This window comes from Solea senegalensis, linkage group LG19 (genome assembly GCF_019176455.1).
Source record: "Solea senegalensis isolate Sse05_10M linkage group LG19, IFAPA_SoseM_1, whole genome shotgun sequence".
NCBI classification, from domain to species: domain Eukaryota; kingdom Metazoa; phylum Chordata; class Actinopteri; order Pleuronectiformes; family Soleidae; genus Solea; species Solea senegalensis.
Window position 1 is genome coordinate 10243729 of NC_058038.1, and position 27191 is coordinate 10270919.

Sequence of the window (27191 nt, forward strand, 5' to 3'; positions counted from 1 at the left end):
GCTCGCTCTGATTCGTTACATTCGCAGACATTTGCGTGACAGTGGCTGCAAGTCGAACGCTGATTGATTGAGCGTCAACACATCCAACCACTGCATTGATGCGATTCGTCAGTTAACATTGCTTTGTCCCGCCTCCCGGACTTGCTAGTAACCTATACGCCCAAAACGATTTTTTCTCCATTTGTTTTTATTTTATTGCAATATATTAATATTGCATTTATTCGACTGGGTTTCATGCGAAATCTAAAACAACACGGCTGGCTTTCAAGTGTCAACCAATTAAAAGCATAGGAATTTTCAAAACAAGTTTCACATAGCCTACCCACCCCTTTTTATCCAACTCATCTGTGATTGGGTGTGACGTTAACACAGGCTATTTTTAGTAAAATGTAAAAATATAAGGGCACTCACTGATATTTGTGGTAGAGTTGGAAAATAAAACATGTTGGACACAGTAAAGACAAAGTGGTTCAAATTAAGTAAAACATTGTTCTTACAGACAAATAACAAGTACAATGTTCTTTTATTTGGAACATAACATAGCAAACAAAATAAACAGGGGAAGTGCCAGTCATACCTGGGAAGAGGTTCTAAGTGCATAAAGAATTTGAAGACAAATATAACAGCAGATTATGCCATTTTACTTCAGCAACACAGCAATTTATTTGCCTATTGCTTCAGTGCTGAAATCTTCTTAAATTGGTACAAATCCATTTTGCACCAACAAAAAAGGAAGGACAATCACAACATAGCTTTCTGCTCTATTTCAGTTTGTCAGCATTTTTTTTTACTGAGCGGTTTTCCTCCGGGGAGTTTAACTATTTCAATACTGCTTTCAGCTTCGTGGCAAGGAATCCCCCAGCTATAAGTGATGAGTATTCCTTTGAGATGTTCCTTATCTTCCTTGTAACAAACACTCATCTGATACCCAAGGTGAGAGTTCATTTGTGACAACAAGCCTTGGTGAACTTAATGCAGCTGTAAAGCAAACATGTTTTGTACATCCACATGAGAATGTCCACAGGCGTTCTTTGTTAGCAAGGTCTCATGCTGTGTTTTGTCACTTTTCTGGTCACTTCATCTTCTGGGTCATCTCTATAGGCAGTCCATGGAGTTATCTGGAAGTATCCCCATGGGTGGAGCCTTACCTTGGAGACAGGATGGAGGGAGCATGGAGTTTGATGAAGGGTCCACATTTTCAGAGTCTTCCATTCGCTCTGCACAACCTTCCCAGTTTATATGGAACCTGGTAACACGTGGGTTTGATGCCAGAATATTTCTCTGAAGCTGAAAAGAGAAAAATGGAAATAGAGATTAATATTATGTAGATAAATCAGAGAGATATGCAGTTATATTGAATGTTTCCATGATCCATGATCTTTATAATTCAACTAGGAAAATCAAACTTAGTTCTGAATTTGGCTGCTGTGTTTGTGTGTGCACTAAAAGTGTGACTTGGGGTGGAACGGTTCACAAAATCCACGGTTCGGTTCATAGCACGGTTTATGAGTTTTTCCTTTTTTTTACACTCAAAAAATACCATGCATCAGATCTGTAGCCGAATAATTTGATTTTTTTTTTTATCAGATATTCTTAAGGACATGCTTGTCATGCAATCATGCAAAAATTTAAATAATGAGGCAGCTTGATTAGGGATTAGGCACATCATTATAACAATCCAGAGATTTTGAAACAGTAAGAGGAGAGACATTGCTGCATTTACAAGTGTATTTATTTATTCTAGTTTCCATTCCATTCTGTCACTGCTTGTGTCAGTGCTTCAGAAAGATGCTCACTTGTGTGGTTTTCATAAAGTGGGTGGGTCTGCAAAACGGAGCTTTTCATCTCCCACTCAGAATTAATGAAATGAGCAGTCAGTTAGAAAACTTTCAGTGGCCCTGGAGGTCCATCCATCTGTAGTAAGAGCCATGTAAGCTGTGTCAGACAATCCTTTGACAATTCAATGTTGTGTCTCTTCATAAAGTTCAGAAATTACTGTGTTGCTGATGTGACAGCAGGATGGAATATTATACCGTGGCTCAAGTACTTTAATCATATGCTGAAATCCTGCTTCCTCCACTACGGCATAAGGTTGCCTATCTTTCACTATAAACACCCCCATTGCTTTACTTGCGGGTTTTGCCCTGTCTGACTTCTCCCCGAGTGCCTGGTCAAATGCTGCAGGGACTCTCTCTTCCTTGTGCTGTATATTTGAAGTGTTGCCGCAAGCATGAGTAACGCGTGCTGTGCAGTGCTTGCGTACTGTTACAGTTTTGTCCACCAACTTTTTACTGCCGTCATCATAGGTTACAGTAAATCCGAAATGCTCCCACACAGGAGAACGAAGCGATGCTGCTGGCGCATCCTCCAACTCTGGGGCTTTTGTATTCTCTTGACATTTTTGCAACTGACTTGCTGCACTCAACAGTAGACGCCTCCTCATCCCAAATGGAAAAAAAAATTTCACTGGGTTACTGGCGCATGGCCTACGCTACATTGCGCGTCATTAACCGAACAGTACACACATGCCCCGAACTGTGACAATTTTTTTAATGAACCATTCCTGAATTAACTTGTGACACGCTCTAATCATGTTATAACATTTTAGAGGACACTGAACTTCACTTGCTGTCTTAGCGCACTGATCCCAGTTCATTCAGCTGAAAATCATCAAAATAACTATACTATCCGACATTAAACTACACTTTGAAACTGTCATCACTGTTAATCCCTCATCCCTCTTTTCTTTGGCACCTGTGCGTGAAAGGTTACAATCCAAATGTCAGCTGCCTTAACAATGTTACACCTACACCTGTCAATCTTTTTTGATCAATGAATCTTATCACTCTCATTATAGTTAAAAAAGATCAAATCAAAGCAGCTCGATGCCAATCTTTGTTTATATTACATTGCTTATTAAAGTTTGTTTTGTGTACATTTAAAAAAGCATTTTTGTTTGACTTCTTGTAGGCAAGAACATTCACAACTCATTTTAACTTCATTAAATATAGAGTTTAACTTTAAGCCTTCAAACAAGCATATGAGTCTGACCTGTGTGTAGTCTGGCTTGATAGGTGGATTTTCACGAAGCTCTGGATCCGTGTATTCATTGTTCACATAGTAACCAATCCGAATAAACTCCTGGCTACGATACGTGCAGGTGATCAGCACCACAGTTACACCTACGGCATCACTCTCAGGGATCAATCCAGTATTTGGGGCATCAGCCTGTTGAAAGAAAAACAACATTGAAGAAAGGAGCAAAAATAAAAAGAGTGTGGAAATCATCACTTTAATGTGTTTTTATAAATACAATTTTGTCTCATTGTTTGCCCTGACTAATACTTAAACGGGGGCAATGCCATGGGTTACTATAACTCAGGGAAGCTCAGTTGAAGGAATGGGCTTGAACTGTGGGGGTGATGGCTGCTGAATCAGGTTGAATCTGGTTTTTAGTCCTCATTATCATCAAAAACTGAGTGGCCACATTCTTGATGTGAGCCATCTCATCATGTTTGATATCTGGATGAACAACCAACCACAATATAACATGATAAGCTACAACTGTGAAGCTGCATTATCACCTGGGCAGATGAGTAGTAGGTGAGGACAGCAAAATTAGCAAATGCAGTTCAGTCTCCAGGTTGTTTGGGGGATGTAAATGAGGTGACAGTTTGATATATTGAATATATATCTGAAAATGCTCAGTAAATAACTAAAAAGCTATATAGAAGACAAAATGAGTGTTGAAGGCATAATAGAACGTTGCCAATGAAAACTATGAAAAATTCCACAAGCAGCTTTTCAGTTCTTTGTCCTAACAGAAACATACCTGAAATACAAACATATGTCTCCCAGCAGGTACAGGGCCAACCAGGACTGAGTCAAGAACTTGGTCATATTCTTCACTCTCTGCTGAACCAACATAGATGATTTTCCATTCTAGGTCTATGAAAAAAGGAACATTTTGTTATGATTAATCATTTAATTCAAAAATGTAGATTAATTAGTAGACTCATAGCTTGATTGAGCATCTTTCAATGTAATTTTCTCCATCCAAGAATAAACCATTAGTCCCTTCTACTATTGGACTGTTAAACACAGGTAGGGGGTCATCTGTTAAAACAAGGGTTGTGGTATGAGTGCATACACATCGGATCGGTTTAAAAACTACAAATTTTTATGTACAGTTCACTAATGGCTTAAAACAACAACTCAGACAGCACCAAACATAGCCAACACGACCATGAAGCAACGCCACACGATCCTATTCACTATTTATTTATTACGCTCAATTAAGAACATTTATATTTATGTCTGTTGCGACATGAGGCAAAACATTATGTTAATTTCAGTTGGGCACAGGGGAAATGTATATATATCCGTTTTGGTTATCGGCCAACGCACTCCTCATATATCGGCACAAGTCCAACATTGTGCATCCCTAAGTAGTAACTTCGCAGTAGTTGTGGGCAATCATTTTCTGTTACACGTGTCATTTTTTGACACGTGAACGGTAAAGTAAACGGTTGAGAAAATAAAACACACCCTGAGAGGATGCTTTTACGTTCCATTTAGTCCTCCAGACTTTGTTTTGACGTTAGCCAACTAAGCTAAAAATCGTTAGCACTGTTAGGCAGACATGCTCTGACACTCCGTAAACACTTTGCGACGGTGCCTACCTTCAGGAAGGTCCTCCATGCACTCAAAGGTTATTTCAAACTGAAAGGGGTTTCCAAAGGGACTCGGGTTATCCAAAACAGCCACATTCAGCACCTGCACCTTCGCCATTGTTGCTGCAGCACTGTGGCTAAAACGAGGCTAGCAAAGAAATCCAACGGCAAACGTTCAAACCACTTTCCCGGGGAATGTTTTAAAAGCAACACTGCCTCCAACAAAGAGCCACCACTATTCTATTAACTACCAACCATGTCCGGTTTAACCAAACGCGATGCTTTTTTTTAAGGAAAAACAAAAACGGCTGAATGGACTCAGTTTACTTGACTTAATGCGCTTTATGAACAGCTTTGGTACGAGTTTAAGAACACATTAGCTCTCCCGCCGCGTACTGTCTTCACCGCGCGTACGGCAAGCCGTAAGTGCGAGAGAGCGGTAGAGCTGACTCCATCGCAGGAAATAATGCACAACGCCTTTATCGCCCCCCTGTGGTCATGTAAGAGATAGTTAGTTCGTTAGTTCGACAGACAGACAGACAGATGATAACTGGCATGATTCCCATCACATGTATTATGCCTTGCCTTTAAATACATCCTGACATTGTCTGAATGTACAGTGATCTAGTAGCGTTAATGTGAATCACACATCAAAAATGTGTCCCTCACGTCACTGGAATATTAGCGCCAGGTCAGTGCAAAAACTTTCTGAAAACCACAGATTTGGGAATGTGAGAAGGGGGAGGTTGTTTGAGGATTAGAGACTGCAGTGGATCAGCTAGCTGGCCCGAATTCATCCTTCAAATATCCCAGGAATGTTGATATGCTTTTTCATGTTGGGGAACATGAAACCTGATGGGGGCGCTCTTTCATGCCACCACCACCACCACCATGATTATCCAGCAGGTTGCTAGGTGAACAGAGGAGGAACTTAACGGCAGGTTCAGGTTGGAGTGAGCAAGTGCGAGTATAACCTGTCATCACACTGAAACCTGCTGCTGCTACTGCTGCTGCCGCTGAAGAAATATCACTTTAATCCAACTTTGACATAGACTGACTCTATTACTCTACAAGCTTGTCTGGAGGTGTTTTGTTGTGAGGAGTATTTTTCTAAAGCAGCAGCAGAAATTGGGCTCTGATCTGCTTCACTGACCTTCCCTGCGTTTTTTTTCTTCGACTCTGTACAAAGAAGGATCTGTTGCTGCTGCTGCTGCAGGTGGATAAATGCGCTCAGGTAATGTAACCCGAAACTGAACCATGTGACCAATGGCGATTTGAAGAGCAGGCGAATAGGGAGAAGAAGAAGAAGAAGAAGAAAACCTGCTTTACATAAAACACCAACAGGTGTGCTGCACAGGCTGAGGGTATTTTCTGTTTTAAATAATGCCGAAACCACCATTTTTCACAGGTTGCCAGGTTCGTTGGACTAAACCATGACAAGGTGAGGCGGAAGCGGTGAAGAAGAGTCGACCTGCTCCATGTTTCCCGGTCTGCTGTGACCACCTGTGAACAGCTGGATCAAGGGTGAGTCACCTGTGAAGCACATTACAATGTAATGACGTTGTTTTTGTTGTGGCAAGTGAAAAGAAAGAGGTTGACAATTTTAAAGTTGTACTTAAACACAGGGTCTATGAATAGCTGTATTTGTTCCTGTGGTCTGAGCAGGTTTTATGATTCAGCACCAGACTGACTGTGTGACTCACTAGTTCTTATTATACCAGAGCTTCACAAAGAGGTTTAATGCTCCTAACAATCATGCAAATCCTCCATGCCCAGATGTAACAAGATTCTAACTTTGATAACTTTGAATTTATTCCCCTGTATAGGTGTGTACATGTGTATAATGCACAATTCTTTTGTATTAAAGTAACATTAAAAGTGTTGAGTAGGACCAAATCACTTTTAAAGACGCACATCTTCTTCTTGACTTTCACTTCAGGTTAAGAACTGACTTTATGTTTTATACCATGTCGCTGTGCCTGTAACTGTGTGAGGCACGTTGGTTGTTCTTAAATGTACTCTAGAAATAAAGTTGACGTGACAAAAATACATCAATTGTAGCACTACTACAGGGTAAACTATTTGGAATTGGTGTTACTTAAACTCTCTCTTATTATTGTTATTTTCAAATAATATATATTTTGTACTCTGTATTACCAAATGTTGTGGCTACAAATAAATGTGTTACTAACAGTGTGAATAACAAAGAATATATCCACATGTACACAGTGGCCCTGGTCCTATAACAGAGTTGTTATCAACACTGTTACAAAATGACTGTTTCTTCAGCAGTTCAAGGAGGAGGACGACGCTACAGTGTATCAGATGAGAATGGGGGCAAGCTGATGCCCTGAAGCTCATGCTGTCTGCCCTCACTTGTCCCCGCTGGCCACGGGTAAAGATGGCAGCAGAAGCGGCAGTGGCAGCAGCTGCCTGTCCCGATGTGCTGGCCATTCTACGAGTTGTGGTCGGGAGTGTTTTACTGCTCCTGCTGAGCACTGATCCGGTGTGGGGTGAGTCAGAAACCATGTCTTCATCCTCAGCACTCAGATAAAGTGTTCCTCTGACCACACCCACACACACACACGCACACTAGTAAATCTTGTAATGATAAATAAAAAAAAAAAAAATGGAGACGTTCCAGAGCAAATCTGAAACATGCACATGCTTGTCAGCAAGTGCTGAAGTAAGAGATGCATTTAAGCAACACTATGCTTTTCGTTTTGAAACTAAATATTTACAAAATCTTATTTGGTTGCTCAATGATCAGGGACTTGTATCGCGGGAGGGTGGAGCCTCTTTTTTATTCCCACTCTGCACCGAAACTTCTGCCTCAATAATGTAATCACTAACCCACATAATAAAAACAAAGTGTGTTCAGGTGCTTTCAGCAGGTGCACAACTTTCAGTAATATGTAGTAAACATTGTCATGCGCCTTCGATCGCCAACTGAAGGATGTTTCAACAAGCCTAACTATGCATGTGCGTGATATTGTTGTTGTGTGTGTGTTTGTGTGTGTCCGTGTGAGTGACAGAGAAAAAGAAGAAGAAAAAAGAGTTGGGACGGCTCACGTTGCTTTGGGACATAATGCAATTTTAACAATTAAATCACATGTTTGTCAATGTTAATTGTGTGGTCGTGGTGACAAATAAAGTAAAGATTGGGCGCTGTTCAGATTATTACTATTATTCTATTAAATAATAGCTCCCTAAGGACACCACTGATCGTCTACTCTGAAGAGATGCAAAAACGATCATTACAACATTGTCGGAGCAAAGGTTTAAATCAGGGGTCACCAACTATATTTGTTGAAGGACCAGAATTTGTCTCGGGCCCGGGCATTCAAATAAAAGGAAATAGACGGGACACATCTCACCGCCTCCATTGCTCCTTTCAGTTACTGCCATCAGGCAGATGCTATAAAGTCCCACTGACCCAACAAAACATTTACAAAAAGTCCTTTATTCCCGCTGCAATATGCGCCCACATTCCGCTGTTGTTCTTTTAACCGTGTTTCCTAGTTTACTGTTTTCATTTTGGGAGTTTGAAAGTGACTTGAGAATGTTGAATGTGTTGTATTTTATTGTTGCAGCCGTGTCAATGAAACATTTGTGTCACTGATTGGGATGGACAATAAAGTCTGTCTATCCAAATACATTTGCAAGATAGGGTGACAAAAATGGACTCAGCCAATCGCCCGATACCCATTATATTTGTTCATCGCCAAATCCTAGACCACAAGATGTTGCTTTCTTTTTTTGGGATTCAATCGATTGAATCACAGTCAACTGTCAAAATCAAACGCAGCACGTTCAAGAGCAATGCTGAACTGAGGTCAGTTAAAAACATCAACAACAAACATCAAAAGTCATGTCGTGGTACGTTTGCCACAGTGACAGTTACACAGTGTTGCATTAAGGAAGGCTCCGTGTTCTCTGACAAAGAGTTTTAGCAGACGTTATCAGTAAGTGAATACTTTTTATTCCCCCGACCACGATAATAAAAAGAAGACAAGCAAAAAGGATGGAAAGAAAAACAGAGAAAATTGTAATAAATAAACATTTCCTTTTAATCCTTGTGTGCAGGCAGAAGCCCTTCACCCCTTTTTACTGTTTTCATGTTTATATAATAACCTGTTTTGCTTCATATGAGTGCTCAGCATGTCCCGCAATCTATGTCCATATTAAATTCACTTAAAGATAATAATACATGCGCCCAAACAGGAACAAACAAATCGCCATATTTCCGTCCTGTGTTTGTTTAGTATATTATTTCAAAATAGTCCTTTAAATTTGATCATTATTCCACATGATTTCAGCTCATCTGCGAAGGTTATTCCATAAATTCAAGCTCACGATATTTAGTGTTTGTTCTTACCAGTTTTTCGTCTTCTCCTCTTAAAACATATTTGCTTTCCCTCAGCTGAAACAGCCCCTGGATGAATGACTTTGTACATGAGTTGTGCTGTTTTCTGAAGTCAGCTAGATCTTTGAATTTGAACCTTTTCAGTTTGATGAAGAGTTGGTGAGTCTGCACTGGATCCACATATTAGTTAGTTTTTTTAATTTTTTTAATTATGTCCCCTCATACTTCCACACAGGAAGTCGTGTATGGTTGTATGACAGAACACCAAAAGGTTAAGAGTGAAGTTACTCACTTTTATTTATGACTTCTGATCTCTTTCATTTTGAGCATGAATGTTCCCCCCCTCTAACCACCCCGTTATCATGTTGTACTTTTGCCCTTGTAAAGTTTACTATTTGTACGAGTGAATGATTGACTCAGAGGGTTGATTTGAAGTGTGTGTCTCTCTTCAAAGTACTAATGCTGAACACACAACAAACAAACAAAACAACAGGGCATATGAGCGTTGTTGTCGCCACATTTTGATCCAGTGTGTGCTTTGACTCAGCTGACCGTGTAGCTGCAGTGTACTGTACATTCCTGAACTTCTCCCCCGCCGCGGTCAGTCAGTCCTCCCGCTCAACTAGCCACTGTGTAGTTTCATGATGTCACTTTGTAATCACATGGCCGCTCAGCAATAGTAATACTGGTACGTCTCTCTCCACACCTCCTGTGTGTGTTGGCAATAAGGTCACCACTGCATTTAACAAATGGAACTTAGATGTGGTTAAAAGATACAGTTGTTTAAGGTCAAAGTAGGTGTTTTTGTTTGTTTGTGTAGCCATTAGTGGAGAGAGATTTCCTCTGTTTTTACATTTAAACAATGCTTTCTGTATGTACACTCTTTAGCAGGTGGAAACAAGTAGCTTGGCCTTGTCTGAGTTAACAAAATCCACTTACTGGCACCACTGAAGTTTACTAATTAACACTCTGCAGGTCAGGGTTTAATCCACGCTAAACTCAAATGTAAAACGGCACTGTGTCACCCAAAAATGTGGGCCTATTCCTTTAAATTCATCCTGATTACTGCGAGAAACAGAGGACTCACTCACACATTAGTCTGTATGAACACTAAACCTTAAAAACAACTCGTTGAAGAGACGCTGCAATGGATAGTTAATGGTTAACATCAATGGTTTACCGGCTGTTTAACACAGGCCGTGTTATCTTACACTGTGGTAAACATCATGGCCACAAATGTCTCTGCTCTTTTTTTAAAGGGAATTCCACCACCCAAGCACCTATCACCAGCTCCAATGACAATGTGAGTGAGAAAAAGTGAATCACAGTTAGTAAATAACATCCAGCACTTTCACCAGATTGATTCTGTGTCTGTTTTTCCCATTTTGATTTCAAGGGTACAAATATTGCGGCTATCGTGGCCCCCACTGTCACGCTGGGTGTCCTGGCCATAATCCTGGCCATCCTCAGCTGGCTTTTCTGCATGGTGAAAAAGAAGAGGCAGACGGAAGGGACGTACATGCCCAGTGCTGAGGAACAGTCCGGCGCACACAGCGCGGCGGCACCGGACGCACTGAAGCTACCAAAGGAGGAGAGACTCATCTGAGATGCGCTGTGTTGCTTAATGTTCAAACAAAAATGTGCGCAGCAGTCTCTCGTCTTTGAACTGATCAGAGAGAGGACAGAGTGCCAAGTCTGAGGCGCCTTAAAACGACACATTTGCTCCCTGCTTCATGTGTGGTTCCACAAGGAGAAGCACCTGGATGCAACTTCCTGTGGATTTTAATACAGTCGAACATTTCAAGTAATGTTTGGAACATTTCTTCTGCACAAACTGTCAAACTGAAATGACAGTATTTTATCACCAATAATAATTGTAGTTTTCGCACACTTTTACTCTTTTAGCTTTAACTTGATCAATTGAATCTACACTGTTCCTTTGCCTCAAATGTTTTTTTTGTGGTTTTTTTTTGCCACAGAAGTGGCAAAAAGTTCACACGGGGAAAATATACCCAGCAGACAAAAACAGTTGTTTACACTTTTTGACGGAAACATGCAAATTTTAAGCTTAAAGTCATTTCATCAGCGATCACCCATGCAGCGATCAAGCAGAGATGTTTTACACTGTCACAGCATATTTATTAATGTCTATGTTATATTTGAGTAATTAAACTAAACAGCATTTACAGAGGCTTGTGGCCACATTGTGTTTGATCATTTTCATAGTTTGCAGTTAAAATTAGATTAAGGGTATGGAGTAGTGGAACACCTATTTGTTTATTTATTTATTTATTTATTTATTCAGAACATGTAATGCATACAAAAGACTATTTAATCCTACCCCTTGATCTTTGTATTATATTCTCTCTTGGACCCTTATCTATATTATATTATATTATATTATATTATATTATATTATATTATATTATATTATATTATATTATATTATATACAAATCAGATGTTTCAGGGTATTCACAGTTGATAAATTAATAAATTGTTATATTATTATATCATATTTCAGATTACAAATATAGAAGACCAAGTAATTATCAGGATTATATTATTAACATATACTATTCACAGAAAATACATAACAAAATATGATCTATATTTGATTATCAACTATTATTATTATTCCTGTACCTTGTAAAAATGACCTGCCTTACATTTTCTTTTAAATTGGATTATGTTTCGGCTTTGCTTTAATTTCTTTGTTGCATAATTTTACACCACAGACTGGAATACAAAAGCTCTTCCTGGCTGTGTGTATTCTAAGACTTGTATGGGTAAACATTAGAGACCTTAAATAGTTAAGGCAGCTCTGAGAAACAAAGTGTAAACGTAAGGAGAGTAATCGGGTATTGGTGCAGGGAATGTTTTAGATGATAAAAAAAAGGTGCAAAGCAGATAAGCACGGAGAGTGAAAAGTTCAGGCCCTCAGAGCACCTGATGAAATCACTGCAACAGTGAAGCCATTGTTTAATGACTTTAATGAAGAAATGTTAAGTTTGTCTGATCTTTTACGTGCAGGCCTTTAATCACTTAATCTCAGTATTTGGAACTATAGACAAAAGGCCACATATACTTGTACACTGACTTATCCCTTTTAAAACATACAGTACAGTCATTTTCTGTCAGGATGATATTAGATGTAAACATGCATTTGGACGATTAATTACCTTGTTGTGCTTAATATACGTTATATTAATATAATTCTGAAAAGAAACGTAAAGAATTCCACCATATCAAGTTGATTTTTAGAGTCAAAAGTGATTTCTCACTTTAAATTACAGCGTAGATCAAGGCAGGATTTAGTTTTTCAAGGTAAACAGGTCAGTCCTCTTCTAAAGATACTCAAGTGTCCATACATGAATATAAAAATCATTTTGATTTAATTGTGATGCTTACAAAAAGGTCAAGAAAAATAATCTCCTTGGCAGAAGTAAAATAAATAAAGTATGTTTTTTTTTTATCTACTTCACTTACTTTCACCCACAGAGTTCTGAACAACTTTCACATTCAGTGAGACTCCTCACTGATTAGGAGAGAACAAGCAGAGTTGATATGAGCAGGGAAAAAGAAAGTTCTTTCACAGGATTGGTTATACAGCTATAAATCTTTTTTACTGGGAGCTGTTAGTAATTGTATTTATGGCACATCAGTTTCCCACCACGGGTCTCTTTACTTAGTATGTGACCCATATTTCAGGCAGCAATGCGTACCTTTGTGTGACGAAACTAGTTCTACATGTTTAGCACCTTCGTCCTGCTGCATGTGACTGTTTTTATTTCCTCTTTTCGGAGTGTTCACTTCTCATAGAACTTAGAGGTGAACGGCTATTCTGTATTTGAAGATAATATGATCTTTACGATGTGACCCTTAGAAGGTTATGAAGCACCTACCACACTGATGCCCGGTAATGTCAGAGTACACAACACAATAAATTAATAAAAATTTACAGTTAGTCAATAAAGACTCGCGAGGCAGTGAAAGTAGTGAGACTTTTTTTAATCATTCCTCTATTTCAGGGCTTCACAGTTGCACTTGCTGCTGAGTTTGGCAAAGCAATGACAACAGATGTAAGGATGCAAATGATTTAGTGCAGTTACAACATAGAAAAAACATTTTAACCAAGAACTTCACTAGTATCTCTTAACACCAATGTCTAACACTAGAGCAACAGCGATCTCGAATGGTGACTGTTTTTCAGTGTAATGAGGGATGAAATGGATGAGGTTGAAAAACCGTTTGGCAGATGAGTGGACGGTGGAGGGTTTAGGCGACTTCCTCCTCTCCCTCCTCTTCAAACTCGCCCTCCTCAGCGGTGGCGTCCTGGTACTGCTGGTACTCCGACACCAGGTCATTCATGTTGCTCTCAGCCTCGGTGAACTCCATCTCATCCATGCCCTCGCCTGTGTACCAGTGAAGAAAGGCCTTGCGACGGAACATGGCGGTGAACTGCTCGGAGATGCGCTTGAACAGCTCCTGGATGGCTGTGCTGTTGCCGATGAAAGTGGCGGCCATTTTGAGGCCGCGCGGCGGGATGTCACAGACGGCTGTCTTCACATTGTTTGGGATCCATTCGACAAAGTAGCTGCTGTTCTTGTTCTGCACATTCAGCATCTGCTCATCCACCTCTTTCATGGACATGCGGCCCCTGAACACGGCGGCCACGGTGAGGTAGCGGCCATGACGGGGGTCACAGGCAGCCATCATGTTTTTGGCATCAAACATCTGCTGGGTGAGCTCTGGCACCGACAGGGCGCGGTACTGCTGGCTCCCTCTGCTGGTGAGGGGGGCAAAGCCTGGCATGAAGAAGTGAAGACGGGGGAAGGGCACCATGTTAACAGCTAATTTACGGAGGTCAGCGTTGAGCTGGCCGGGGAAACGCAGACAGGTGGTCACACCACTCATGGTGGCGGACACCAAGTGGTTGAGATCTCCATAGGTGGGGGTGGTGAGTTTGAGTGTGCGGAAGCAAATATCATAGAGTGCTTCATTGTCAATGCAGTAGGTCTCATCAGTGTTCTCCACCAGCTGGTGCACAGAGAGGGTGGCGTTGTAGGGCTCCACCACAGTGTCAGACACCTTAGGAGAAGGCACCACACTGAAGGTGTTCATGATACGGTCGGGGTACTCTTCACGGATTTTGCTGATGAGCAGGGTGCCCATGCCAGAGCCAGTGCCACCACCAAGGGAGTGAGTAAGCTGGAAGCCCTGAAGGCAATCGCAGCTCTCAGCCTCTTTCCTGACTACATCCAGGACAGAGTCCACCAGCTCAGCTCCCTCAGTGTAGTGGCCCTTGGCCCAGTTGTTTCCAGCTCCACTCTGGCCTATGATTGAGAGTTTTACAATTTAGTGAGCTAATGTGGAGAACAAAGAAAAAGTGCAGGTCATTTCATCATCACTGAATCCACATAGCTTACCAAAGACAAAGTTGTCAGGCCTGAAAATCTGTCCGAAGGGGCCGGACCTGACCGAATCCATCGTGCCGGGCTCCAGATCCACCAGGATGGCTCGGGGCACGTACTTCCCACCTGAAATCAGGCAAAACAGACATGGATGCACATCATTTTGCACAGCAGGAAAGCTGGGCAAATACAAGGAGGAATCAGACTTTTAGTGAATTTTCAAGGCCTACCTGAGGCCTCATTATAATAGACGCTGATCCTATCTAGCTGTAGATCGCTGTCTCCATGGTAGGTACCGGTGGGATCAATGCCATGCTCATCACTGATCACCTCCCAGAACTGAAAGAAAAATAGGCGTGGTATTGAGAAGCAAGCACAATTAAGCTCAAGCAATGATAATAATAATAATAATAATAATAATAATAATAATAATAAGCACAGTGATAGAGCAGTCAAATGGATCATCAATCAATGATGTAGCAGGTTGATGCCATTAGAAAACGGATTAATGCAATAAAGGATTAACAATCTTAAAAAGCTGTAGGCAATTGTCATGCCAATGTAAGAAAAACAAGAGTAAATACTCTAATCTGTTGCTTATTTTCTCAAAGATCAGTGTTTCCAAACAAACCAAAACCACAAAACCATTTAAGGAGCTGAAAAATAAGAATGCTTGTTTTAATTAGTAAGAAAAACATTGGAATCATTAATCGGTTATCAGAATAGTTAACGATTCATTTAGTAATCGATTTATACTGGATTCATTGAATAATGGTTGCAGCCCTAGTAGATAAAGAAAGAATGGGATAAAAATAGGACATAGCTGAGAGGGGGGAGGGGAGGCTGCTGTCATTAGGCTGCATTACTACTCCAGTCAATGGTTATATCACTGCATTGGGCAAAATAAGGAAATCACAACAAATGTAATTTTGAATGCATTAATTAAATTCATATTTACGCATAGACATTTCTGTCAATAGTACAATTAATAGTCAAAATCTACTTGGTTGTTTTTAGAATGTGTCAGTGCTGCAGGGAATAAATCCTCCGATTTTACATTTTCGATAAAAAAAAAAAAACAAAAAGGAACAAAAAACAAAGAAAACAAACAAAAAGAAAAAAACACCCCGTCGTGCTATGTTCCTTCTAGAAGATTCTGCAAGGATGGATGGATTAAAGGCTGCAGGAACACTCCATATTGAACTAATCCGGGCATAGAAATAAATAAATAAAACCAAATCAAATCATATAAATACCTTTGCTCCGATCTGGTTTCCGCACTGACCGGCCTGCAAATGCACAATTTCGCGCATCTTGAAGGGAGAGAAAAGAGGAGGATGGTCGAGCGGAAGACGAGAATCTGTTCAGCAGCAGCAGCAGCAGCAGATAATGGCTCCCGTTTGTAGTCGATCACACGGGAGTCGAGGCGCCGCCTCTGGAAGAGTCTACTGGGCTAAAGCGGTGGTGCAACTTGACGTCATCGCCATGGCAACCACAGAGCGGAGGAGAGAGGGCGGAACCAAGATCTGTAGAAATGGCGGATAGGATGAGGAGGCCATAATAATGACTCAGTTATAACAATAAGTTATAATAAGGAGATGCTACCTCGTAATATTTCGATATTAAGCCATTGTGAAATACTAAGACATAATGAGCTACTAAGTCATAATAATGAGATACTAGCTCATAATATTTAGATATTAAGCCATTGTGAGATACTGAGTCATAATAATGAGATACTATCTCGTAATACTTAGATATTAAGTCATTATGAGATACTAAGTCATAATAATGAGATACTACCTCTTAATACTTCGTCATAATACTTAGTATATCATTATTCTGACATGGGTTTGCATTCTTTTTTCCCCATGTATGTGCTTCCATAGTATGAGCACTTGAAACAAAGAGAGAGTTCTGATGTTTCAATGTCACTTTGACAAAAGCTAAATGGTAATCTTATATAAATTTTCTGGAAGGGTAGATACACTATCATTCATAATTTTGAAGTGGGAGGTGCATCATTGCACCCACACGATCCACCAACTGGTACACAATGAATAAATAAATAAATAAATCTGCTACAGTCACACTGTGTCGCCTCTTCAGGTGAGTTATTAGGTTACTTTTACTGTCTGTTTCCATTATGTTAGAAATGGAGAATATTACACTGCTTGGATCCAAATGCACGATGAATGAGTCTTCATTTTCCTCTTGAGAAAACAGGCAAAATCAAAATCACTTCTTCACAAAAGGAAAAACTAAACTAGACTAGACTAGACTTGAGTTTACAAACAAAAGGCGAAACAGGCTTGGACGTGTTCTCTTGAAAGCATAAACGACACACTGGCAAAGGATAAGCAAACTGGGGACACTATATAGGGGAGAGGGAATCAGGGCAGGTGCCAGTGATTACTTAAGGATCACCAGGTGAAGTGCATGAGGGAATTAGGGGAGATGTGTCAAGACAACAGAAGAATTCACACGACAGGAAGACATGAACGTTTACCAAAATAAAAGGGGAAGTGAAAATCAAACCCACACCAAAAGTGACATGAACTTAACGTGACTTTAAACTTAAACTAACACAGAAACTGCAATAAGCAAGACAAAAACACTAACAGAGCTGGCGCCTCGTGACACATTATAGTGGCAGGACACATTTTACAAATTGCTCCTGACTTGTTACTTGTTTTACATCTCTCCCGTCATGTTGCCAAACATCCACATAAAGTATATACAATTTAAGAGAATTTTAAAACCAAATTATCAGCATTTAAATAATAACAACAACAACAATAACAATAATAATAATAATAATAATAATAATAATGATAAAATGTATTTATTGGTACAAACATGGATCTACAGCCACTCCAATAATGCATTTGCGTCATGCACATATTCACATGTCAACTTGGTTATATTGCATTATATGGTATTAATGTGATATTCAGTAAATACAGGGCCAGTATTTCTGACACCAATAGGCCTGGCTGCAGGATGAAGTGACTGAAGTGAAAAACTATAATGGCTGAACCTTTTTTTGTTAAATAAAAAGAAATTAAAAATGTAAAATAATGGATCGGCGTCAGAGAGTGACCGCATGAGCTGGTTTGAAAGTTCAATACACATTAACTTTGTCCACTCTTCTCTCCTTGTAAAAAAAGTCCTCCTTGTATATATACATTTGGGAGTCCCTTGTTGTCAGAATCACCATTACTCTGTAGTTTGTAAAAATAATCTACACCCTAATGCCTGAAGGGCCAGACACTTCACTGTACGTCATTGGATGTCCACACCCTAAAATCAAAGACAAACACAACATCCGTTCCTCTCACTCTCTCTGTTGAGTATATTTGAGCAAACTTCACCTGTAAGTGTTGCATTATGTAAATCTTTTTTTTTTTTTAATGAATATTGACCTATAAAGCGCATTAAAACCATGAAAGGTCAGCTTGTTGGTTGCTAAAAACAATATCCATGCCTGCTCCGAGCTGGTTTATCCTGTTCAGTTCAAACCTCACCTGCAAAAAGGCAGAAACCAGCGCTCCTGTGAACACAGCACGAGAGCAGTGCAACACAGAACAGTACTCATGCAATGTGTAAGCCAGTGTTTTATTTTCACTTGATCATCCCTTGTTTAAATGACCAAACACGGAGTCACTAAATAACCTGAAATGTTTGTTAGTTTACCAGCTTGGGCTGATAACATGGGAAGCCAACACTGAAACATTGACATTCATATATCCTGTGTGGTTGCATTCCACTGCTACGTTACTTACCAGTTTCAAGAGCTGACCAATAGGGCTTTATTTCCTGTTTTCCGACACAATCTTTTTCACTCTGCCACATGATTGAAGTTACTCCCACTGAAGTCATGCACAGGAAAACCCAAGAGCTTTTGCCACAGTCTGTCAAGAACAATAGAACTTGACAACCGCAAGATAGGTGGTTTGTATACTCTGCAGCAAACGAGGCACTCTAAATTATTGAGTGAACGGGGGGATCATTAAGGACGCGTGCTGTGGAAAACTGTGGATTTACTCTCACTGTACATGGCAAGGTTAGGATCATGTCTCTGCCAGAGGAGGATCTGACATGCCCGGTGTGCTGTGACATCTTCGTAGACCCTGTCTTGCTGTCATGCAGCCACAGCTTCTGCAGGATCTGCCTCAAGCGTTGCTGGGACACAGGTATACGGGAATGTCCGGTGTGCCGACGGAAAGCCCCCAAGTCCAGTCCTCCCTCCAATCTGGCTCTGAAAAATGTCTGTGAGGCTCTTCTGCTGGTCAAGAACCAGTGCGCGGAGGCACTGGAGGACAAGATGAACTGTAGCCTGCACGGTGAGAGGCTGAAACTCTTCTGTCTGGTCGACAAACAGCCCATCTGTGTGGTGTGTCAGTATTCTAAACTTCACAAGAGCCACAGCTATTCACCTGTAGAGGAGGCAGTGCTGGACTGCAAGGTAAGGCTTGTAAACAAAGTGTGTGTTTGTGTCTAACAATAGCATTTTACCAGCAACATACTAAAGTTACCACTGCTGTTTTTGCTAATGTAAAGTATGTTCATATAAAGTATGTACTGTAACACCTAAAGCCAGAATGCTGTTCTGCAAGTCTGTCCTGATAATCCAGATTGTTCCATAGTCCATCAAAGTCATTCTCTAAGGGTTTTTGCTCTCTGCTGACTGAAGCCTGTTATATTCTCAGGATGAACTCGCATTGTCCCTTAAAATGTTGCAAGACAAACTGGAAAACCTCAAAAGGATTCAGAAGACATCTGCAGTCATGTCCACGTACATCAAGGTAACGTGTGATGACGCGACGAGTCTTACATTATGTCTCCAGGTTGAGTTGCAACAAAAGTAATAATCTGCTGTAATCTCTGACAGAGTCAGGCAGGGGAAACACAGAGACTGATCAGAAGCCAGTTCGAGCAGCTCCATCAGATGCTCAGCCAGGAGGAGTCGGACAGATTAGCCGCAGTAAAACAAGAAGAGGAGGAGAAGATCGCAGGCATGAAGGATAAGATTAAAGAGCTTTCCGCCGAAGTGCTGTCCCTCACGGAGACGATCTCCGTCATACAGGAGCAGCTCAAAGAAGAAGACATGGTTTTGTTGGAGGTTTGCACAGTCAACTTTATCTTTTAAACCAGTGTTTCTAAAAAAAAAAAAAGTCCCCCTGTGACACTTTCTTTTTTTCCCCTCCAGAATTTTAAAGCCACCGATGATAGGTAAGATCACAAAAATGTTTGTTATGTTGATGTTATAATGTGTTAGCTGTGGCATTTTGTCATTGAATTAAATATCTGTTGTTTATGACAGAAGCAAAAGCTTTGTGCTTGGATCAGACAACATGTCTGGATTACTGATCGACACAACCAAGCATCTCTGCAACCTCAAATACATCGTTTGGGAGAAAATGATGGACCACATTGACTACAGTGAGTTCATTTCATTGTATTTTCTTCAGGTTAAGATACTTTTTATAGAGCAGGTACAAACCACACCCTGTTTGACTTGTGTCTTTTTGGCTCATGTCCCATCTTTTAGCTCCAGTGACTTTGGACCCAAACACAGCACACCCCTGCCTCATCCTGTCGGACAATCTCACTTCCCTCCACTACTCGAAGCAGCCCAGCTGTTGCCCTGACAACCCAGAGCGTTTCCACATGAGTGCTGAGGTGGTAGCCATGTCACCGCTTGGTTCAGGAAGTCACCAGTGGGTCGTGGAAACAGGAAGTAATCAGGACTGGCTCCTGGGCGTGGCCTCCTTGTCTGTGCCCCGGAACGCTGAAATCTCCGCTCGGCCTGAAAATGGCTTCTGGACTTTATGTTTCAGAGATGGAGAGTTCAGAGCCATGACCTCGCCACCCACCCCACTGACACTTTCAAGAATGCCAAAACAAATCAAAGTGCAACTGGACTACAACAAAGGGACGGTGTCTTTTGTTGACCCTGCTGACAACACAGCCATTTTTACATTTACGCACACATTCACAGAAACACTTCTTCCATATTTCTATACACAGAGTAGTCATCCACTGAGAATAATGCCCGAAAAGGTACTTGTCACAATGTTGCGTCAACAGTAGGGTAAGAGAGAGAGAGAGGGGGAGAGAAGATAGAGAGAAGGAAAACGAAAATCACTTTATCTTCAAGGTTCAAGCAGTTCGGTTTATTTGCTGCTTCCAAAATATACTGCTCCAAAAGATTTAAGGGCTTAAAGAGGAAACATCATGCTTTTTCATAGGTTTCACACACTCATCTAGTGTGTCATAGTGTATGTAAAAAGTGTTGAAAAAAGTGCATGAAAAGGAAAGGAAGGAAGGAAGGAAGGAAGGAAAGCTTCCCCAGACTATCTGGTATCCATATATGGGTAATGGGCATGAAACATCCAACTTGTGCTGACCAATCACAGTTCAGTTTCTGACTGGCCAATCAGAGCAAAGTAGCCATTCAAGGGGGGAGAGGGGAGAGCTTTACTCCCCCCATGTGTTTCACTGGCCCCCTTTACACCTGGCATTAGAATGTGTTTTCTGTGATCAGATGGTGATCTCCGGGGTCCACATCAAGATCCGATTGCTATCTGATCACAGTTATAAACCCCCCAACATCATGTTAGCTGTGGAGCTAACCAAGTATCTCTGCTCCAACCACAGCAACTGAGTGGATGGAGTTGTTTGTGGGTGGAGCTTCGGAGACACATCGCATTTACACTTCTATTCAATCTGGTCACAATGCGTCTCCAACCACCACCCAAAGTGGTTTCGGAAATCGGATAACAATCTGTCTTTGGGTGTTTCAATCTGATTGCAATCCAATCACAGAAAAACCCATTTTAAAGCAAAGTTTAAAGGGGGCCTCTGAGGCGGTTCCGTTCGGTACGGTACATATTTTTTTTGTGTTTCCATTAGGAATTGTATCAAAATAACCGGCCCTTGGTGTATCAGAGTAATGGTACAGTATGGTACAGGTGGCGCTAGACCCATGACAGTCAGCTGATTGGGCGACAGAACACCCTGAGTGAACTTGACAACTTTTCTTAGATTAATCTTCTTTTGGGGGGGAAGCTGTCCAGGTTCCAAGACAGTCACATTTCCATTTTCTATCATAATAAATCAGAATGACATAGCAAGCCAGTGAGGAGGTCGCTGGCTTGAATCCTGGTTTGACCAGAATCTTTTTTGGGTTTGCATGTTGTCCTTGTGTGTGCGGGCTGGAGTTCTTTCTGGGTTATCTTCCTTCCAGGTTTGGGGGTGGGTTTTATGGGTCCTTTGCACAGCAGCCATTTTGACAGGTCACAGAAAATCACAGGTATAAATAATCATGCGTTACATTTAGCTTTCCTCAGTTTGAGGGTGCATGCTAGCTCACTGTCACTCTGTCCTGTCTCACATGAACGTAACAGAGCTGTCGTCAATGTAATCAGCAACACCTGTGCTTTTTCCTGCATGTCAAAATGGCTGCCATCCCATCTTCTGCCTTACAAGACAACCGGTCTTGTAAGAAAAACTGCAGGAGTTAATCAGGACCTAACATTTCCAACATATCCAATGAATAACCTTCTTTTTTCTTTTTACACTGATGTTACAGTGCAGATTTAACAACAAAGATGTTGCTGGAAGTTGTTGAATGTCAAAGTCGGAGAGATTAGCCTTTTCCTCCAGTTTCCAGTCTTTAAGCTAAGCTAACATACAGTAAGTGACTGTATCTGCAATTCCACAGATACAGTGGAATTATTGTAGATTTCCCCCAAATCTACAATAACTTGAATAGTAACATTCACACAAAAGTTACCATTACCCTAACCTTACCCATAACAACTAAATGCTAACCCTAATCCTTACCCTAACAATAACCTAAACCGTATTCTGACCCTAACCCTAAAACCAGGTCTTAATCCTTTAAAAAGCCAGTGTAGACCAGCTAAAATGTCCTCACAAAGATAGTTTTGCTTGACACTTGGTTCTTGTACACAGGCACACACTCAGACAGGGTTTATGAATGGTAGAGTTTGTTTTTCTCTTGTACACATGATGGTGCCAAAGCCTCACAAATGTTTTGATCTGATGACATGGTGATCTGGTTTTACAACCCGTACAAAAGAAAAATCTAATTAGATAGAATATAATGTTGAGACATTTATTTATCAGTTTTTAATCAATTGAATAATAAAAAAAATCTTTAATCTTTGGGCAAAACTTCAAGTTATACATTCATATAATATTTTGTGCAAAGAAGTGTTCTGATAGCAATATTCAGAACAGTTAGATAATTACAATACACATGACAAAAGTAAAGAGGCTTAGAGTCAGTGATTAAAATAAACATTCATTCACAGATAGTTTTACAGTTTTAGCTCATCTTTAGCAACAAATGGACTCAGTATCCGCTAGATTCAGTGTCTGACATTCTGAAGTTTATCTCAAGCCGTTTGGTTTTGTGCTGGTGGGCTTTTGTTACTTTCAGGGGCAAAACAGGAAGAACACTTCTTAACCCAGCTGTCGGGGAGGAACGGCACTTTCTCCAGACGACACAGGTAAACAAGCGGCTGGATCGTGCTGCTGATGTTGAGGAAGGCGAAGCCGACAGGCTGCACGTAGCAGCGAAACGCATCAGAGGAGTAGTAGTCTTCAAACGGGAAGAGTGCCACAGGAGGCAGGTAGTTAAACACAATGATGCAAAGGATCGAGAGCACCATCTTAAAGGCTTTCTTCTTCATAGGGTGCATCTCATCTTTCCCTGCACCTCGGGACCTTTTCAGGGTGTACAGGATGCTCACGTTACACACAACCATCCAAGTAAACGTTGCCAGGATCTCACCTGTGAACACCTTCTCAAAGTTGGGGAGGCCTCCCACTGTCTTGGCTGCTGAATAGGCAAAGGTGAGGCAGAGAACCACCACCGAGAGGCTTAACCTGTACTTAATGTGTTTGAGTTGCCCAAACTGAATTGGAAAGACCACAGCTATAAATCGATCGAGGCAGATGCAGGAAAGAAACAAGGGCCCGCTGGTGTCTTTCACACCGTAGGAGAACTTAATGGCGGACCACACTCCTTTGCTCTTCCAGAGGTAGAGGTTCAATAATATGATAGGGGGTATGCAGCTGAAGTAGGCGTCCATGAAGGCCAGGCAGCCCAGGAATATGTCTGAAGTGGAGGGTTCTTTGCGATTGCGTATGAGGACGGCGAGGACAAGCACGTTGGCGGGGATTCCCACAAACACATTGATGCACTGCAGGGTCAAGTCAAAGAGAATGCCCTCGTGCAGGTCATCACACCCATCAAACACGCTGAAGGGTTTTGCCGTGGCATTGATTTCACCCGTGGTATTGAGAGGGAGCTGGGTCGGAAATGAAGTCACGTTGAGGCTTGAAGACACGTTTTTCTCCATGTTGTCGACTGCAGAGACGCGGGAATCTGATGGAAGGATGAGAGGTGAAACTAGCAATATATCTCTCAATGACAAACCATAGTTTTTTATTTAATGCCAGACGTCTGTATAAAGGGATAGTTCAGGTGTTTTGAAGCACAGCGGCATGAGGTTTTGACACATTAACACTGCCATTTCTGTAAACACTGAGGAGGAACAAAGAGATTTTTAGCAACATAACAAAAGAATCACCTAAAAGTCTTCAGTCTACAATATTTTAAAAGTATGATTGCTGCTTTGTCTGACAGTTAGAAAAACCTTTCTGGCAGTAAACAGAAGTTTGTAAACTGCTTACTTAACGCAGTTCAGAGAGAAAATCAGTGATTTTGCATCATGGCGCACATGAATTGTCAGTAAGTTCAAAGCTTTATCTAAGTGATCCAAATTTACCAGTAGCTACTGCGTCACCATGAGCTGAAAATGCTGATTTGAAGAGTCCATAAATGTATGCAGTTGTAGTCTTTTGTTAAGTGGTTTAAATGTGCCTTTCCTTCATCAGCGAGTATCTGTTCAGCAACATGCTCAGCACTTCAAAAAGTTGTACCATTTTGCTTTCTTGCTCCACACATATTATATATTATGTCTCTGCCATGTCAAACACACTGTTGCTCATTAGAATCCTTTCTTCTAAGTTTGTTCCCAACAGAGAGTGAGACAGTTCCCTTCAGAGACAAAACATGTTGCAAATATCACCCGGGGTTCTCCTCGGGCTGTTATTGTGTTATTGTGTCTGTGTGGTCGCTCCTCTGGGATCCTTGATTCTCTGCATGTCGGGACACCAAACTCACTTAAGGGCACTCGTGATAAAGGTCCCGCCCTCTCACAGCAGAATAAAAGGGCAGCTGTGCCCAAATTAAAATGGCAAAGTTCATATTCTGCACACAGACATTCACTTAAGACTATTGTCAGTAAGGGCAGTGGAAATGTGCCAGTTTCCTGAAGCTCTTAAAAGCCTACATTTAGCTATTGCTGCAGCCAGTTTCTGACGAGAAAAGGACAATAGCTTGGAAGATAAATTCAATAATGGCCGGATTGGTGGAATAAAAGCTGGAGTTTGACATGAAGTGAACCCTCGGGTGTTGTGGGCCTCGAGCTCTCTGTCTGTCTATGGCCTTTTGAGGACCACAAATGGGAAGATTTTTTGCAGTTTTTCTGCTACAGGACCTGAATATCAAGTTCTTTTTTGGGCTCCGGGACTATTTAGAGAGGCTAAGTCAGGCTGATGTGCACGACCTACTCTGAAAAAGCTCACATGCAGAACACCTGATCCCTATCCAGTGACTGGACTGTTGAAGCCAGAGGCATTGATCATTGATCATGTGATCATTCCTTGTACAACCATCAAGGGGCATATTCTGGTTAAATGTGGACCTTTGTTCTCTGTGCTCCCTCAGCGGATGGTGTTTCTCTTATCTGTCAACTCTACCTTGGGCCACACACACACACACACACACACACACACACTATGGGACTAATCACACTGATGGACGAGTGAAGCAGCTCTTCCCCTTGGAGATGGAAGGACGAGACCTGGAGGCATAAACTGAAAATTGAATAAACAGAACAAAATATATTTTTGGATCATTTAATTGGGGGGTGGAGATAGATGGAAAATAAAGACAATAAGAAATGGATGAGGAAGGCAGTAATGCAACTTTACAGAGAATTAGGGGCTGAATATTGTGTAATATTAACTGATTTACTTGCATTCTAAAACATATTAAAATTTAAGCTTCTGCTCTGGAAAAGTGCCTCGTTTCAGCTTATTGATATTATTACATCTCATGTATAATGTATGTTTTCTGTCTATATTTAATTATTTAGACCTTGGGTCTGGCAATAGACTGAACTACCACTTCATATTTATTATGGTTTCCTTCAACACATGAACCATTTTTGATTGAACACTGAAGTCGGAAACTGCAACAAACTTGACTAATCAAAGTAAATACATCAGCGACTGTACAAGAAACTTGGTTATTCATATTTCATTTTTGCGGTTTCTCTTGAAATTGACACATTTTTAAATATGCAGAAGAAGTTTAATGAAGTAGAAGAATTATGAAATTTTCATTCAGTTCTGATGAAACACGCCATATCATTAATTAGAAATCAGGATTTTAAATGAGAAACATATTATGTGATAAACACACACCCAACATTATTCTATTTTACTGATTTTCCTTGTGAAACATTTAACTGTAGTTACAGGGAACGTGAAGTGAAAACTAAACTCAATTCCTCAACCACAAAATTTCCATTCTTCTGAAATGACGTTACTTTAAACAAGACAAAAGTAATTGTATTAATCTCAGTATACACTTATATACAGTAACAGCTGCTATTTAAATTAAGAAAAGCAAATGTATTTTTTCCTACTCACCTGTGTGGGATATGTTTCTGTGCGATGCAACGTGTTTCACACACAAGCTTATATTTTTCACTGATTTCATTTATAACTTCTCTTAAGTGTCGTGAACTTGACGTTGACCGTGAGGGGAGGATCTCCTGGATCTGTTTTTGGAACCATGGGAATAATGAGTCAGGTGAAGTCTCTTAATTGAGAAGCCTCCATGTTTTCGTAACAGCGCTGTGTGTGGGCAGTACTGTGCTATACTATACAGTAGATCATGCCATCATAGCCATCATGCGCTTGTGTTTTGGGTTGACAGTCCGAGCATTGTTACCTTTACCTCACAAGAACAATATCAACAGCTTAATACTCCTATCATTGGTTTCTAATTGTATTATTGCTTTTTAATTAATACTTTTGCCAGTCCAGCAATTGGAGGTAGAAAAATATACAGTTTTAATATTTGTTTCTTAGTTTTTTCTTTTGTTTTTAATCTTTCCAAGCAATCCTGTGTGTGGCGGCAGCTAATGTTGCGCTGTGCTGTTAATTGTGTTTGAGTTTCTGCTCAGGCGATTTGAGCTGGATGTTCTTTTCCCATCTGAACACAAGAGAAAACACACGCACGTTGGTCGTTTGTCTTTTTGATGTGCAAGTCACCAGAGACACACACTCGGAGAACACATTAGAGTCATTTGGATGCTCTGTCTCCATGTGGTGTTAGGGGGCAGCAGCAGTCAGCATTTCACTTGCAGAGCAACAGTGTGCCACTAACAATACCTCGCAGACATGATGTGATATTTACATTGAAAATTCCCAAGAACCATTTTCCAACTCCCAAAGTCTTTCCAGCCACATGAAAAATGTCTGTACATGTCCCATGTGCACATCCAAACAGGCACAAAGCTTTGGGAGATTCTTTTATTATTTAGAAGCTGCACTTTTATTTATA

General features: G+C 40.8%; 5 protein-coding genes across 6 annotated transcripts; 2 read left to right on the forward strand and 3 right to left on the reverse strand.

Annotated features, from left to right (window-relative positions):
- Window positions 1–504: 504 nt before the first annotated feature.
- Window positions 505–5535, reverse strand: asf1ba (anti-silencing function 1Ba histone chaperone). The gene is made up of 4 exons (XM_044050581.1): window positions 4683–5535; window positions 3833–3948; window positions 3052–3228; window positions 505–1287 (listed from the first exon to the last, which is right to left on the reverse strand). Exons 1-4 carry the CDS (start codon window positions 4789–4791, stop codon window positions 1096–1098), a joined length of 594 nt encoding a protein of 197 aa, XP_043906516.1. The 5' UTR covers window positions 4792–5535; the 3' UTR covers window positions 505–1095.
- Window positions 5536–5612: 77 nt separating this feature from the next.
- crb3a (crumbs homolog 3a) lies at window positions 5613–11230 on the forward strand. 2 transcript variants are annotated; one of them, XM_044050583.1, is made up of 5 exons: window positions 5613–5907; window positions 6082–6197; window positions 6963–7186; window positions 10299–10342; window positions 10436–11230. In XM_044050583.1, the coding sequence occupies exons 3-5, from the start codon at window positions 7033–7035 to the stop codon at window positions 10643–10645; spliced, it is 408 nt and encodes a 135-aa protein (XP_043906518.1). In that variant the 5' UTR covers window positions 5613–5907; window positions 6082–6197; window positions 6963–7032; the 3' UTR covers window positions 10646–11230. The 2 variants fall into 2 exon arrangements, with proteins under 2 accessions (XP_043906518.1, XP_043906517.1); XM_044050582.1 differs by having other exon boundaries at window positions 6966–7186.
- Window positions 11231–13034: 1804 nt separating this feature from the next.
- Window positions 13035–15864, reverse strand: tubb4bl (tubulin, beta 4B class IVb-like). The gene is made up of 4 exons (XM_044050580.1): window positions 15709–15864; window positions 14683–14791; window positions 14468–14578; window positions 13035–14374 (listed from the first exon to the last, which is right to left on the reverse strand). The coding sequence occupies exons 1-4, from the start codon at window positions 15763–15765 to the stop codon at window positions 13317–13319; spliced, it is 1335 nt and encodes a 444-aa protein (XP_043906515.1). The 5' UTR covers window positions 15766–15864; the 3' UTR covers window positions 13035–13316.
- A 2438-nt stretch (window positions 15865–18302) lies between these two features.
- Window positions 18303–21638, forward strand: LOC122785873 (nuclear factor 7, brain). Its single transcript, XM_044051868.1, has 6 exons — window positions 18303–18920; window positions 19165–19260; window positions 19347–19577; window positions 19665–19687; window positions 19779–19897; window positions 20007–21638. Exons 1-6 carry the CDS (start codon window positions 18528–18530, stop codon window positions 20546–20548), a joined length of 1404 nt encoding a protein of 467 aa, XP_043907803.1. The 5' UTR covers window positions 18303–18527; the 3' UTR covers window positions 20549–21638.
- Window positions 21639–22881: 1243 nt separating this feature from the next.
- Window positions 22882–26300, reverse strand: LOC122785267 (G-protein coupled receptor 183). The gene is made up of 3 exons (XM_044050994.1): window positions 26273–26300; window positions 25353–25419; window positions 22882–23876 (listed from the first exon to the last, which is right to left on the reverse strand). Exon 3 carries the CDS (start codon window positions 23848–23850, stop codon window positions 22882–22884), a length of 969 nt encoding a protein of 322 aa, XP_043906929.1. The 5' UTR covers window positions 23851–23876; window positions 25353–25419; window positions 26273–26300.
- Window positions 26301–27191: the final 891 nt, after the last annotated feature.

Excerpts from the sequence above, each read along its gene's own strand:
- asf1ba (XM_044050581.1), bottom strand. The coding sequence starts at position 4,791 with ATGGCGAAGGTGCAGGTGCTGAATGTGGCTGTTTTGGATAACCCGAGT. Across the intron at positions 3,229-3,832 it reads GACATATGTTTGTATTTCAG|GCTGATGCCCCAAATACTGG; the intron begins GTATGTTTCTGT and ends TTCTTTCAACAG. Across the intron at positions 1,288-3,051 it reads TCAAGCCAGACTACACACAG|CTTCAGAGAAATATTCTGGC; the intron begins GTCAGACTCATA and ends TTCTCTTTTCAG.
- crb3a (XM_044050583.1), top strand. The coding sequence starts at position 7,033 with ATGCTGTCTGCCCTCACTTGTCCCCGCTGGCCACGGGTAAAGATGGCA. Across the intron at positions 7,187-10,298 it reads GAGCACTGATCCGGTGTGGG|GGAATTCCACCACCCAAGCA; the intron begins GTGAGTCAGAAA and ends CTTTTTTTAAAG. Across the intron at positions 10,343-10,435 it reads TCACCAGCTCCAATGACAAT|GGTACAAATATTGCGGCTAT; the intron begins GTGAGTGAGAAA and ends TTTGATTTCAAG.
- tubb4bl (XM_044050580.1), bottom strand. The coding sequence starts at position 15,765 with ATGCGCGAAATTGTGCATTTGCAGGCCGGTCAGTGCGGAAACCAGATC. Across the intron at positions 14,579-14,682 it reads CTATTATAATGAGGCCTCAG|GTGGGAAGTACGTGCCCCGA; the intron begins GTAGGCCTTGAA and ends GCCTGATTTCAG. Across the intron at positions 14,375-14,467 it reads GCCTGACAACTTTGTCTTTG|GCCAGAGTGGAGCTGGAAAC; the intron begins GTAAGCTATGTG and ends TCTCAATCATAG.
- LOC122785873 (XM_044051868.1), top strand. The coding sequence starts at position 18,528 with ATGTCTCTGCCAGAGGAGGATCTGACATGCCCGGTGTGCTGTGACATC. Across the intron at positions 19,261-19,346 it reads TCATGTCCACGTACATCAAG|AGTCAGGCAGGGGAAACACA; the intron begins GTAACGTGTGAT and ends AATCTCTGACAG. Across the intron at positions 19,898-20,006 it reads GATGGACCACATTGACTACA|CTCCAGTGACTTTGGACCCA; the intron begins GTGAGTTCATTT and ends CCCATCTTTTAG.
- LOC122785267 (XM_044050994.1), bottom strand. The coding sequence starts at position 23,850 with ATGGAGAAAAACGTGTCTTCAAGCCTCAACGTGACTTCATTTCCGACC.